Source organism: Pygocentrus nattereri, chromosome 18 (assembly GCF_015220715.1).
Source record: "Pygocentrus nattereri isolate fPygNat1 chromosome 18, fPygNat1.pri, whole genome shotgun sequence".
Lineage (NCBI taxonomy): Eukaryota > Metazoa > Chordata > Actinopteri > Characiformes > Serrasalmidae > Pygocentrus > Pygocentrus nattereri.
In genome coordinates, this window is record NC_051228.1 from 24316392 (window position 1) to 24330145 (window position 13754).

A 13754-nucleotide genomic window follows, 5' to 3' on the forward strand; every position below is an offset into this window, starting at 1 on the left:
AAATAAGAAGCAGCTTCGTCATTTTGAGCTGACAATACTGGGGTAAAAAGTCCAAAAACACAGACATACACGTTTACCTCCACGCAATCCCCTGTCGTCCCATCATTATTTGTGCGCTTATATCTACGTATACACAGTGTGCGAAGTGGAAACACCTCCTAAACAGAGAGCAAACACTTGGTGCGAGTCGCATGCATGAAGAAAGGGGAGATCAAAACATAGACACATACCCATCCATTGCACAGAAGAAAGAGTGGCGAGGTAAAACGACAGGGTGAGCAAAGACAGCGTGGAAATAATAATTAGAAAAAAACCAGCACGCAGATTGTGGGTGCTGCTCAGCACAGCCTCGACTCCCAGCACAGTTTCACTCAGCTCAGCAACAAAGACACACACACACACATACACACACATACATACACACTTCCTGCTACTGACGTGAGCACAGAAAACACACACACACACATACACAGGCATGCACAGGCGCCTCTTTACAAAATGGCCTCCCTTTCGTAAACTGACACACCTTTTTTAAGAAGTACAAAACGCATTGTAAGTGCTGAGGTGCTTGTTTCTGGTCGGACCACATGCTCTCCAAACATGGCTGAGAGCAAAACAAGGAACACAACTGGGCTCTCTGCCATCTCTGATGTTCCTCAGCGCCGGGATGAGCACATGGCTGACTTAGGTGGGAACTATTGGGGAGCATTTTGTTCGGTGTGTTTAGTGACTTTAAAACGCGCAATACGATGATAATGACGCTTTAAAGAGCAACTCCACCGGATTTTCAAATAAATAAATAAATAATCCACACGATTTAAGGGTTGAGATGTAAGCAAAGCCACGCGGAGTGGTTTTGTGTGAAATGCTCCGTTTTAGAGAAACTTGGAGTCAGAAGTGCCCACTGTGGGGGTGTAAGGAGTCAGACGTCCACGCCGAAAAACTCCCTCACAGAACGGTATTAATAATAATAATAATAATAATGATAAATGACATTTATATAGCTCCTTTCACAAACCCAAGGTCGCTTCACATAGCATGGGCAAACATTCAAGATTATTAAAGATTTTGTTAAAGATATTTTTTATTAAAGATATTAAAGGGTTTGGGCCTATACATGGTGGAGGGATACATGCAGGCTCTTGTGAAGCAAATATTTTTTTTTCTCTGATTTCCCATCACTACCACTGTAAATAAATCTGAGTCGGTAAATGTCTCTAAAATAACATCACACCACGCTGAAAGACCCCCAAGGACAGAGTTATTCTGAATTTCTTTTTTAAATGGGAGCGATTCTCCTTCCTAACAGCAGAATATGAACGTGAATGTAATGGGTTTAACTTCATAAACCCTATAAATAATAATAATAACAAGAATGTAAACAGCAATGTCAGTAATAACCGATTTTATATTTTTTTCAAGCCCAGCACATATGTACACATTTAAATATTGATCTTGATTTTGGCTATTTTTACACTAAATCTTTTCTGTATTATGTTATTATTGGCGTTTATTTACTTTTCCTTCGTTACTTTTCTTATTTTGTTGAATATTTGTGAATAGTCTTTGTACTTGTCTGGTCAGTTGACAAAATAAAGTGATTTTGGCTGATAGTATTGATTGTGAAGTTCCAGGATCCTACAGTGGTCCAGATTTCTCACTAAGTCTCACTGAGTATGCACAGCTGTTTTTAGCAGGTATAATAAGGGGTTGATGATATTCTTGCCTTGTCAGAGGATAGGAGATGTTATCTTCTCAGGTTCTGGAAACTTGTGGAAACTTGTTGCACCAGTTGGACTAGATTTACTGCAGTCTTGTATGCACAAGCAATTGTGTGTCCATCCTTAGTCATGTGCATGTTTCCTCTGCAAAGGTTAGCAAATGTTTTTGTTTGTAGATGCATATTTCTATTGCTACCACAAATAAGATCTGAACATGTTAGATTTTAAAGTATCTATCGATATAAAGGTGCTATTTGGTAGCTTCCCAGACAGCTCTCGTAGACTGTTGTAACAAGGTTAAAAAATGCTTATTGGTTTTTGTTGTTAAAATTCCACCAAATCCTGATTTTTGTATAAATATCTGTTTTTGTGTTCCATGTATTTCATATTTGTACTGGGGATCCTTTTATTTTAAAGAGTTGGCTAATTGTGTACTGTCCCTTTAAGGGACGCAGCTTTGCTTGGCGCCATCGCCGTAGCTACCTCACTCTGTGAATAGCTAGCTGAGAGGAGTTGCGTAGCTTTGATGGTCGTGCTTAAAACACATACTTTTCTGTGTAAAATAACATATAATGGGCAGTAAACAGTGTTAAACGCTAGAAGCAGGGTTGTGAACGTGTAAACGTGTAGCTTGAAAGTGAACTTTATAAAATGTCTTCTATGTCGAGTTATAACTGACACATGTGCTCTGTGGCTTCATGCCCCCAATGTGCATTTCTGCTAACAGGAGGCTGATAACCTGCGTGTATGAGAGAGAGAGCAGTGTGTATGTTCACTCCTGAGCTGTATGTTCACTCCAGAGCTATAAGAGCTTATCTATCTGTTTATACAGATACCACCAGCCATAATAAAGAACCCAACCCAGCAGTGGCCGTGCTCCGAGTCTTTCCTTCATGCATCACAGACCCCCCCAGAACACAACGCAGAGTATTTATGGGTTAACGGGAGTGCGGATGGACAGTCCTGACCGCCGTAAAGTTTAGATGCACACCCGTTACACTGTGTATCATGTGTATTATATGTTTACACCTTCAGAAGCACCAATGGGCCTTTTGTTGGTGTGTCTGCAGAAATTGTTAACATCAAAGTTATCGTGTGTATATGTATGAGTGTGTGTGTGTACATATTTATATAATTAAACTTTTTATTTATTTACTTACTTACTTATTTATTAAGATCTCTCGTTTGTGATTTTTAAAACACTCTTAACATGCCTTGACACGCCCCCCTACACAGCAGAGGGCGCTGAAGATGCATCATCCAAAACAATCTCATAGATAATAAATCATTGTTGTGGCGTGCCTAAAACTTTAAACAGATTTTGTGGATGGCTCTTATTGCTGGAATTTCTAAAGCAATGGATTTTTCAAAGTAAATAAACGAATATGGCTTTAGTTCAGCTATGCTGCAACTAATTTTCAACCTCCGGAAGTGCGCACGAGTGTGCGTCCTTGCTAGTGAATATCTTGGACTGGGCTAAAGGGCAAATCAGCCCTGTTGTGAACTGCTCCGCAATTCAGCGCCATTCTCGTCTGTCCGCTCACTGAGACCTGGCGAATTCCTTCACTGCGCAATGCTGCCGAACACAGGGTGAGTGCGTGTTTAGCTGCTGTAGCTGCAGCCGCGCTTCGCTTCTTCTGAGGTGAAGCCAGTGCTGCAGACCTACCAGCCAGCCTGCGCTGAGCTCGTCTCCAGGACTGAAGTCAGTAGTATTAACGTTAGCGGGCCTGATGCAGTTGCTTTAAACGACTCTGATAGTTTGCATGCATAATGGAGCTGAATGGTGATCTTTGCAAAGAAAGACCCTTTGTATACCAACAAGAAACTTTCTACGTGAGCTAACTTAGTTGTGTATATATGCTCTTATTAATCCTAGTAAACGGAAAGGAATGATGGTCTACAGATGTCAAGCTTTCATTATACCTGATGACCTTTCCCCTATATTTGGAGCTAAAGTCTAGTGTGCCAGTGATGATGGCCACTGCTCTCGAGCTGTGATCAGGTTTAAAGGGCCCATGTCATACATTTTTATGGCATTTGTACTTTTTTATTGTTATTTTTAAGTGAAATGTAAATAATTTTACATGACCATCTCCATATGTTGATTCATTTCTACCTGACCATGTCCACTGTATCCCTTAGAATTAAACAGACTATGCCTTTAAGACTGGTCATTTTTGTGAAGTCACAAAAGCAGTGAATTCAAAGCGGCCTATTTCAGCAGCTCAGTTTCAGTACATGGACTACAGTGTGAACGGTGTGCATCTCAGAACTTTGCATACTGTATCCTTTAAAGACTGAATGTAAAAAAACTTGCTTTGCATGATCTTGCTTGGTGCTTTTAGCAACATACTGCACGTCTAACTTGAACAATGGCCTATGCATCGATACAGAAAGTTGTCTGGATACACCCTGTTTATCACGGGGGCGAGTCGAGGTATTGGTAAGGCCATCGCTCTCAAAGCTGCAAAGGACGGTGCCAATGTGGTCGTAGCAGCGAAAACCGCGGAAGCCCACCCCAAGCTGCCTGGCACTATCTACACAGCTGCTGAAGAAAGTAGGCCATCCGAACAATGTTGTAAAGCCAAACAATGCAGTTACTGTGTTTTGAGATTGTGTCTGGTGTAATAACCCCTTAATAGGATATGTTTTGACTGTCGGGCAGTTGAAGCAGCAGGTGGGAAGGCTTTGCCGTGTATTGTGGATGTCCGCGATGAGAAGCAGATCAGTGACGCGTTGGAGAGTGCGGTGCAAAAATTTGGAGGTGAGTCACAGACACAGAACAGATCGAGCCTAGCTAGGCCATTGCACCTCTGACATTAAGCATGACCCCCCTTTGGCCACCCCAGTTATGGAAAATGAGACAGTCAGCGATCATCAATAAAGCATCAGTAACACTTTATGGTGAAACTCTGCCATGACTGTACCAATCAGTTTATTAGAGAGTTATTAATTACAGAATTATGCGGTATTTAATAGCGCATCCTGCTGTATTGGCTAATCTGCTGAGCAAACAGGCATCGCGTCCTTCAGCAGTGCTGCTCTGTGAGTGGAGGCTGTTCAAGGGTAAGATGAGTTAACTATCAAAAGTTAGGCATAAATAATTGTTTATCATACTAACTAATCACTTTTTACAGCTGAATGTGTGCGTGTGCTGTTAGTTCCCTTATACAGTGCTGTCTGGTTAGCTTTGTAATCATTAGACTCATGTATAATCTGTAGTAAATGCAACCTAAAGGAGTAAGTTCTGTGGTCTGTCTATATGAACTGTTTTCTTAATGTTAACATTGTGCACTGAAAAAGGTGATGCATTTAATTGACTTAATTCAAGTGCATAATTTCCTCATGAAAGACTGAAACCGGTAAATAGTATAAAATTATAATATAAATTTTGTCTTTCAGTTTACTTTTGGTATTTGTTGTATTGTTTTTTATGTGAAAACGATGGATTGATTAAATGGATGGGAGAGAAAAAAAAACAGCGCATCACTTTTTATGTCATTTTAAGAGAGTAATTGTATTTTCTTTAGTTTTATTTAGTATTTAGATTAGCCCTAATAAAATCTCTGGGTCTTTCCTGGCCAGCCCATTCGAACGAAAATCTGGCTGCTTCTCTGGATGCTTTGATTTACGAAGTCGTTTAGGAGCCAAAATAAGCAAGCTAACATTGCAGCATATTAAACTGACATCACAAAACTGGCGGTCGCCAGAACACCCCACAAAAACCAGTAAGCTTTGCTGATATGTGGTAAAATGATGGTTCTTCAGAGGTTCTTTAATAAAGAAAATGGTTCTATATAGAACCAAGAACACTTAAAGAACCATTTTTTGCCTCATGAAAGGTGCTTCAGATTGATGGAGAATTGTTCATTTCATGCTACGTCACTTCAGTACACAGCAGTGTTAGCTTGCTTATGGCATGCACAAAGCATTACTCATATTTTGATGTTATTCATTGAATGATCTCATAATTCAGAGGATCCAGTGACAATCAGGGTGAAAACGACACAACGTATTGGCTCTGGGGTGTTTTTGTTCACTACAGGATGCAACGGGTGCAATTTTCAGAAACGCCATTCGTTTCTTTCATAGAGAAAACCAGCGCAGACCCAGTGTAATGAAACTAGTTGACAATGGTAAACAAGGGTGCCTTAATGTGCCACACACATGACTGTCTGAAGGAGTGTGGCTAGGCTAACCATGCTAGCTGGAGTTAGAAAAGAGATTTCTTTGCTCAAGTTTACCTCAACAAGCCAACATCCACATCATCAACTCAGAAAAGAAATTACCTAGTTTAGAAAATGACTGTACTCTGATCTGAAGTTAAACTGACTGGGTTGTGATTGACCCACAGTGGCTAAAAGATTTCCCTTTGCTTTGAAATGACTGGGGATGATGGCTTAATAAAAACTCTGTCGGATTTGTACTACTGACGTTATTGTACAGCCTTGTTAGATAAATGATTGACACAGTGATTAAAATTAATGCTCAGTGGTCGCATTTCAGAATGTAAGCAATACCTAAAGACATTAATCTTTCTTGGAATTTTTTTTTTATGTCAGCTAGCTTAGTTCTTCCCTTAGGATCTTCCTCTCCAGGCCTCCTAAACACAGCATGTTTAGCCGCATTGCTACACACGTGAGTGTCAAGTGCGTATGTGCAAATTTATGTGCATGTGAGCTTCAGGTTAATGCATCTCGCCTGCAACTTTGGATAGGGTCAGCTATTATGGACATGATGCAGACTGCTGTCTATTCAGTGCTTCACTGAGGCGGAGCTCAAAGTATGGGGTGACAGGCAACAAGTCAGTCATTAGCACATACACATAACATAAGTTAGCATGACTACAAAGCTTCCCCTTAAAATCTCAATGTCTGTCATGAGGCGTAAGCATTACATGCGGTAAAAATAAACATTATCTCTTTCAAAGAAAACAGTTCCAGATTTTGTCATTCAGACCTGTTAGTTGGGAAGAAAGGTTCTGTTGTTCTGATGTTGGTCTTCTGCTCATCATAACTACAGGGATTGACATCTTGGTGAACAATGCCAGTGCAATCAACCTAACGGGGACTCTGAATACTCCCATGAAGAAAGTGGACCTTATGTTGGGCATCAATCTCAGAGGAACTTATCTGACGTGAGTAGAAACGCAGTTCCATATGTGTAATACTGATCAAGTGCCTCCAGAGTTAAAGGGTCCACAGAAACAGTGACTTTATCAGAAGTATTTTCTGTAGCATAATTTCATCCGTAATAATCGGATGGTGTTTATTTCATACAAGTGAGTAAAATTGACAGTATGGGACGAAGACAGTTTGGAGTGATCATAAGATTCTCAGGGGAAAATGCAGAAAATGCAAGAAATGCATAGAATTGTATAATATAGATAATAATGTCTCTTTCTCTGACCTCTGAGTTTTGTAAATAAACTTAGTTTTAATTCATTTTTAATATTTTTGTGAAGCAGTTATCTCACCCTCTTCTTATGCATTAGGTCTAAACTGTGCATCCCACATCTCTTGAAGAGTAAGAACCCTCACATCCTCAACCTCAGTCCACCGCTGAACCTTAATCCTATCTGGTTTAAAAGCCACACAGGTAAGCATTGGGAGGCCTCAAACCACTTCAGGGGGTCTACTGTTATGATATGGGCTTTTCTTTTACACACTCTAATTCTCTATGCAGCATACACCATGGCAAAATATGGCATGTCCATGTGTGTCCTTGGAATGTCTGAAGAATTCAGGGGCTCCATTGCTGTTAATGCCTTGTGGCCTAGAACAGGTAAATTCTATTGGACACCATCACTATTGTTTAGTACTGTATACAGATGGTAATGAGAATTTAACTGTTATGAGTATTCGTTTGTTTGTTTGTTTGTTTGTTTGTTTTCTTCCCTTTATGTTTAAAGCTATTCAGACAGCTGCGATGGATATGCTGGGTGGATCTGAAATAGCCAAAAGCTGCAGAAAAGTTGAAATTATGGCTGATGCCGCCTACGCCATCCTCAGCAAACCAGTCAGCTATACAGGACAGTTTGTCATTGACGACGACATCCTCAAGAAGGAGGGCATTAAAGACTTTGATGTATATGCAGTCGCACCAGGTGAGTTGTTTTTAACTCCAGTGTCCTCAGTTTATTTTTGTCAGTTTTTTAAAAAATCATTTCCCAGCAGTGTTTAGTAACATTTAAAATACATCTTAATTCTGGTTATATTCATTGCATTACCTATCAGGAAAAAAGAATGTAAGTACAATAAGCCTATTGATGTTTATTTCACTCAGGCCACCCACTGCTTCCTGACTTCTTCCTGGATGAGGATCCAGAGAAGCTTGAGAAGATGATGGTGGATTATGGTGAATGCAGTTGATTACTATATAGTTAGTGATAATGCTTAGCATACAATGGCCCCAAAAAGTATTTGGACAATTTAAGCACTTAACCATTGTGCACTTCAGCATTCTTTAGGGCAGTGGTTCCCCAGCCTGGGGCTGTAGGAGGACACTACAGTAGATACAGAAGATTAAACACTATTAAAATGAAAAATATGCCAATTACAATTCACCGCTATACTACACCACCTTAACAGGTTTTCTGTATAGTACAGGGCTGTTTATTTGTATGTCCTACTCAGTGATAGCTGCATAGAAAGCTAGCAAAATGTGCAAGGTTCTGTTAAGATACAGTCCTTGTTTTTCATATTTCGTTGTTATATTTATTTTAGAAAAAAAAAACTTTTAGCGCAACCTCATCCTCTTTGTGAGGAGAAGAATTCCAATCAGACTGCACTAAGAGGGCTGTAAATCACAGAGATGGAAACATTCTGGTGCTGTTTTTCTTACAGTGCTGTCAGTGAGCTTCTGTTCATTGATGGGATCATGAAGTGTTCATAGGCATTTTGGATGCAATGTTTTATGAACTTAATAGATTTTTGAGTATGACTCAAATGTCCAAGCACATTTTGGGGCCACAGTATGCTTGTGTGAGCTGTGCAATTCCATTTTTTTGGTTAGATTTATAGTCACCTTTAAGGGTTTTCTGGGCTAATAGTGATAGCTGATAATTAAACATGAATAATTATTGGTCATTGAAGTGGCTTACAAATGACGATTTTTACATTTTGCACTTTAAAACAAGTTTATATTGTAATCCATGTGTGAAGTGCTGTGAGATTAAAACTCTTGACATGAAAATCAGACATGCTAGTTATTAGAAACCTTCACGTTATATAATGCCCACATTTAGTGACTGTACATGTGTCGGTGCATTCAAAAGTAAAAATAGACCAGCAGGATTTCAGTTGTGCCTTCGTCTGCAGTTCCCTCACCAGTTGGGTAATAATAATGATTGAGGTTTTCCGATTTATGGATGAATATCATATGGGCTAGCAATACGTGGTCAGGACCCCCATGGACCCTCACAGAGCAGGTACTGTTTTGGTAGTGGATGATTCTCAGCACTGCTGTAACACTGATGTGTTATTGTGTATTGCGTTGGTCTGAGTGGATCAGACACAGCAGTACTGCTGGAGTTTTTAAACAGTTCAGTGTCACTGCTGGACTGAGAGTAGTCCACCAACCAAAAATATCCAGCCAACAGTGTCCTGTGGGCAACGTCCTTTGACCACTGATGCAGGACTAGAGGATGATCAACACAAACTGTGCAGCAGCAGATACCGTCTCTAACTTTACATCTACAAGGTGGACTGACAAGGTAGGAGTGTCTAATGGAGTGGACAGTGAGTGGATAAAGTGTTTAAAAACTCCAGCAGCACTGCTGTGTCTGATCTAATCATACCAGCACACCACCACCGCGTCAGTGTTACTGCAGTGCTGAGAATGTTCCACCACCCAAATAGTACCTGCTCTGTGAGGGTCCATGGGGGTCCTGACCACTGAGGAACAGGGTAAAAGGGGGCTAACAAAGTATCAGAGAAACAGATGGACTACAGTCTGTAATTGTAGAACTACAGAGTGCACCTATATAGTAAGTGGAGCTGCTAAAATGGACAATGAGCGTAGAAACAAAGAGGTGGTCATAATGTTATACCTGATCGGTGTAAATTGTGCATCCCTAGTTACATTAACTACTTTTGCTGTGAATTTTGTTTTCTTAGGTGCCAGTCCTGCTTTCAAGAGTGGAAAAGCCAGCACTGAAGCAGCTTTCAGTGGACCCATTGGTGAAACGTTTAACATGATCAAGGGAATTCTCACTCCAGAGCTGGTCAAAACCACGCAGGGAGTTTACAAATTCGACCTGTCTGGTGTGTCCTGACTATCCTTGCTGTGTTTAAACAAGCCATGTTAGGTCTCTGTTTGTAATGCTTTATAAGTTTTGACAAAAGCAGCAAAATGAGTGTTCATTGTGTGTTTCAGGGGAGCATCCCGGAGTTTGGTACATTGACCTGAAGAACAACGCAGGCAGTGTGGCCAGTGGGGAGCCACCAGTCAAAGCTGATGTTGAGATGAACTTGGACAGTAACGACTTTATCAAGATGTTCACAGGTAAGAGAATTTGCTTGACTCTGTTCGTCCACTGCCCTTAAAAAATGCATAACTGATAACAGTGACTGTCCAGAAAAAAATGGATTAGTCAGTTAAAGAGCTCATATTATGGAAAAGCCAATTTACTTTTTTTTTTTTTTTTTTTTTAATTGTAAGAGATATTTGAGGTGGTATGTAGACACTGTTAAAGTTTTAAAACATACCATTCACTACCCAGTATATACAGTTCACATGTAGAAACTGTGTTCCAAAAACAGTCCGTTTTGAATTAATTGTTCCTTTTGATATCACAAGAACCAACTCTTGAACATGCATGCCCCATTCGCCTTTCAGCAGTGTAGCTCTGCCCTGTCATATTGAAGGTATTATAAGGAGTGTCTCAGCTTGTAGTCCTTTTTGAATGACACACAATACAGAGCAGCTAATCAGAACAGAGCTTGTGTATCTTATATCAGTCTCAGAGCACAGTAATAAAAACAGCCTCTTTAAGGGATAAAGGGGACATGAATTAGGATCATTTTGTCCATTTCACTTGCACACTGTGTAAAATATATATCAATATCATATATATATATATCAATACTGCCATCACTGTATCGATGCATGTATCACCTCATGCTCATCACGGATTTGGAATGACAGGTCCTCTGACACCTGGCCAAGAAACTTGTCAGAGGAAACTTGAGACAACACTACAAGTGCGTTTTGCAGCTATTACAACCCCAATTCCAATGAAGTTGGGACGTTGTGTAAAACAGAAATAAAAACAGAATATGATGATTTGCAAATCCTTTTCAACCTGTATTCAATTGAATACACTACAAAGACAAGATATTTAATGTTCAAATGGATAAACTTTATTGTTTTTTGCAAATATTCACTCATTTTGAAGTTGATGCCTGCAACACGTTCCAAAGAAGTTGGGACAGGGGCATGTTTACCACTGTGTTACATCACCTTTCCTTTTAACAACACTCAATAAGCATTTGGGAACTAATTGTTGAAGCTTTGTAGGTGGAATTCTTTCCCATTCTTGCTTGATGTAGAACTTCAGTTGCTCAACAGTCCGGGGTCTCCGTTGTCATATTTTGCGCTTCATAATGCGCCACACATTTTCAATGGGAGACAGGTCTGGACTGCAGGCAGGCCAGTCTAGTACCTGCACTCTTTTACTACAAAGCCACGCTGTTGTAACATGTGCAGAATGTGGCTTGGCATTATCTTGCTGAAATAAGCAGGACGTCCCTGAAAAAGACGTTGCTTGGATGGCAGCATATGTTGCTCCAAAACCTGTATGGACCTTTCAGCATTAATGGGGCCTTCACAGATGTGCAAGTTACCCATGCCATGGGCACTAACACACCTCTGTCAGACCATCATCTGGCTTTTGAACTTTGCGCTGATAACATCAGTCCATCTCAGATGAGCTCGGGCCCAGAAAAGCCGGTGGTGTTTCTGGGTGTTGTTGATATATGGCTTTCACTTTGCATGGCAGAGTTTTAACTTACACTTGTAGATGGAGTGATGGAACATTAAATATCTTATTATTAAGATTGGAACATTAAATGTCTTTGTAGTGTATTCAATTGAATATAGGTTTAAAAGGATTTGCACATCATCGTATTCTGTTTTTATTTATGTTTTACACAACGTCCCAACTTCATTGGAATTGGGGTTGTAGCACTAACTAGCCTCACAGTTTGTGGAGTGGGTGTGGTGGGGTATCAGAGGACCTGTCACTCTAAATCAGTTGACCAATAGATGCTTAAGGTCAGCAGCACCTTCAAATACCCATCTCCTTAAAAATGTGTCAGACGCAAAGGAGCAATTCCGTATCCAAAAAACATTAGCACAGTCCTTAGATAGAAGATAATTTAAAGCAAAGACTGGGAAATTAAAAAGTAGAAAACATACTACTCTGTGTTGTAAAAGGTAGTTTTGAATTATTTTTAATTACTTGTATTTGGAGCTTTTTTTTTAACGTAATATTTTAATATTATCTTATTATTTTATTTAAAGTTTTAGACACAGAATGAACTCTATAGATTCCTTTAAGGGGTTAATAAATAGCAGGGTCACATAATTTAACAAGAGAAGTTAATTACAGTTTAATTAAATAGTATTAAGCTACTTGAAGCAGTGGAATGAGAGCTAATATTAACTCTGTCTACAGGAAAGTTGAAGCCAACCACGGCGTTCATGTCCGGCAAGTTGAAGATCAAGGGGGACATGACCCTAGCCATTAAAATGGAGAAGATGATGGCCTTGATGAACAAGTCCAAGCTGTAGGATCAACCTGCCTTCTGCCTTATTTAGTGCCTACCTTTTTCAGGTGTTTAGGAGAGTGCCATTTTTATTAAACCGTCAATTCAACAGAATGTAGATGTTTTCTTGTTATTCATGTTCTTTCCTGTAATGACAACATTTGTGTTCTTCCTTGCAATAATATAACAATAACACTGGCAGCCGGTTGATTATTTGTACTGAAAGCCATGTGGGCAGTAAACTGAAGTTTCTAACTCTTAGTTTGTTTTTAGACCATTTTGATATAGTTTATTTCTATGTAAATCTATTGTGATGCAGCAGGTTGAATGTACAGTGCATCCGGAAAGTATTCACAGCGCTTCACTTTTTCCACATTTTGTTTTGTTACAGCCTTATTCCAAATTGAATTAAATTAATCTTTTTCCTCTAAATTCTACACAAAATACCCCATTGTGACCATGTGAAAAACGTTTTCTCGAGAGTTTTGAAAATTTATTAAAATTAAAAAACAAAGAAATCATATTTACATAAGTATTCACAGCCTTTGCTTAATACTTTGTAGAACCACCTTTGGCAGCAACTACAGCCTCAAGTCTTTTTGAATATGATGCCACAAGCTTGGCACACCTATCTTTAGGCAGTTTTGCCCATTCTTCTTTGCAGTACCTCTGAAGCTCCATCAGGTTGGATGGGAGACGTCTGTGCACAGCCATTTTCAGATCTCTCCAGAGATGTTCAATCGGATTCAAGTCTGGGCTCTGGCTGGGCCACTCCAGGACATTCACAGAGTGGTCCTGAAGCCACTGCTTTGAGATCTTGGCTGTGTGCTTCGGATCGTTGTCCTGCTGAAAAATGAACCGTCGCCCCAGTCTGAGGTCAAGAGCGCTCTGGAGCAGGTTTTTATCCAGGATGTCTCTGTACATTGCGGCATTCATCTTTCCCTCTATCCTGACTAGTCTGCCAGTTCCTGCTGCTGAGAAACATCCCCATAGCATGATGCTGCCACCACCATGCTTGACTGTAGGGATGGTATTGGCCTCGTGATGAGCAGTGCCTGGTTTCCTCCAAACATGACGCCTGGCATTCACACCAAAGAGTTCAATCTTTGTCTCATCAGACCAGAGAATTTTGTTTCTCATGGTCTGAGAGTCCTTCAGGTGCCTTTTTGCAAATTCCAGACGGGCTGCCTTGTGCCTTTTACTAAGGAGTGGCTTTCGCCTGGCCACTCTGCCATACAGGCCTGATTGGTGGATTGCTGCAGAG

At 40.1% G+C, this 13754-nt stretch overlaps 2 protein-coding genes across 2 annotated transcripts in view; one reads left to right on the top strand and one right to left on the bottom strand.

The window, feature by feature from the left end:
• The window catches only part of ptbp3 (polypyrimidine tract binding protein 3), a 94408-nt gene extending 94003 nt beyond the window's left edge, over positions 1–405 (bottom strand). Inside the window, exon 1 of the mRNA XM_017708203.2 lies at positions 231–405. The gene's annotated coding sequence lies outside the window, so the exon portion shown is untranslated. The remainder of the gene's footprint in view (positions 1–230) is intronic.
• Positions 406–3045: 2640 nt separating this feature from the next.
• hsdl2 (hydroxysteroid dehydrogenase like 2) lies at positions 3046–12691 on the top strand. The gene is made up of 11 exons (XM_017708207.2): positions 3046–3311; positions 4115–4278; positions 4387–4485; positions 6744–6858; positions 7216–7319; positions 7407–7505; positions 7633–7827; positions 8007–8078; positions 9839–9985; positions 10098–10226; positions 12400–12691. Exons 1-11 carry the CDS (start codon positions 3295–3297, stop codon positions 12513–12515), a joined length of 1257 nt encoding a protein of 418 aa, XP_017563696.1. The 5' UTR covers positions 3046–3294; the 3' UTR covers positions 12516–12691.
• The last annotated feature ends 1063 nt before the right edge of the window (positions 12692–13754 follow it).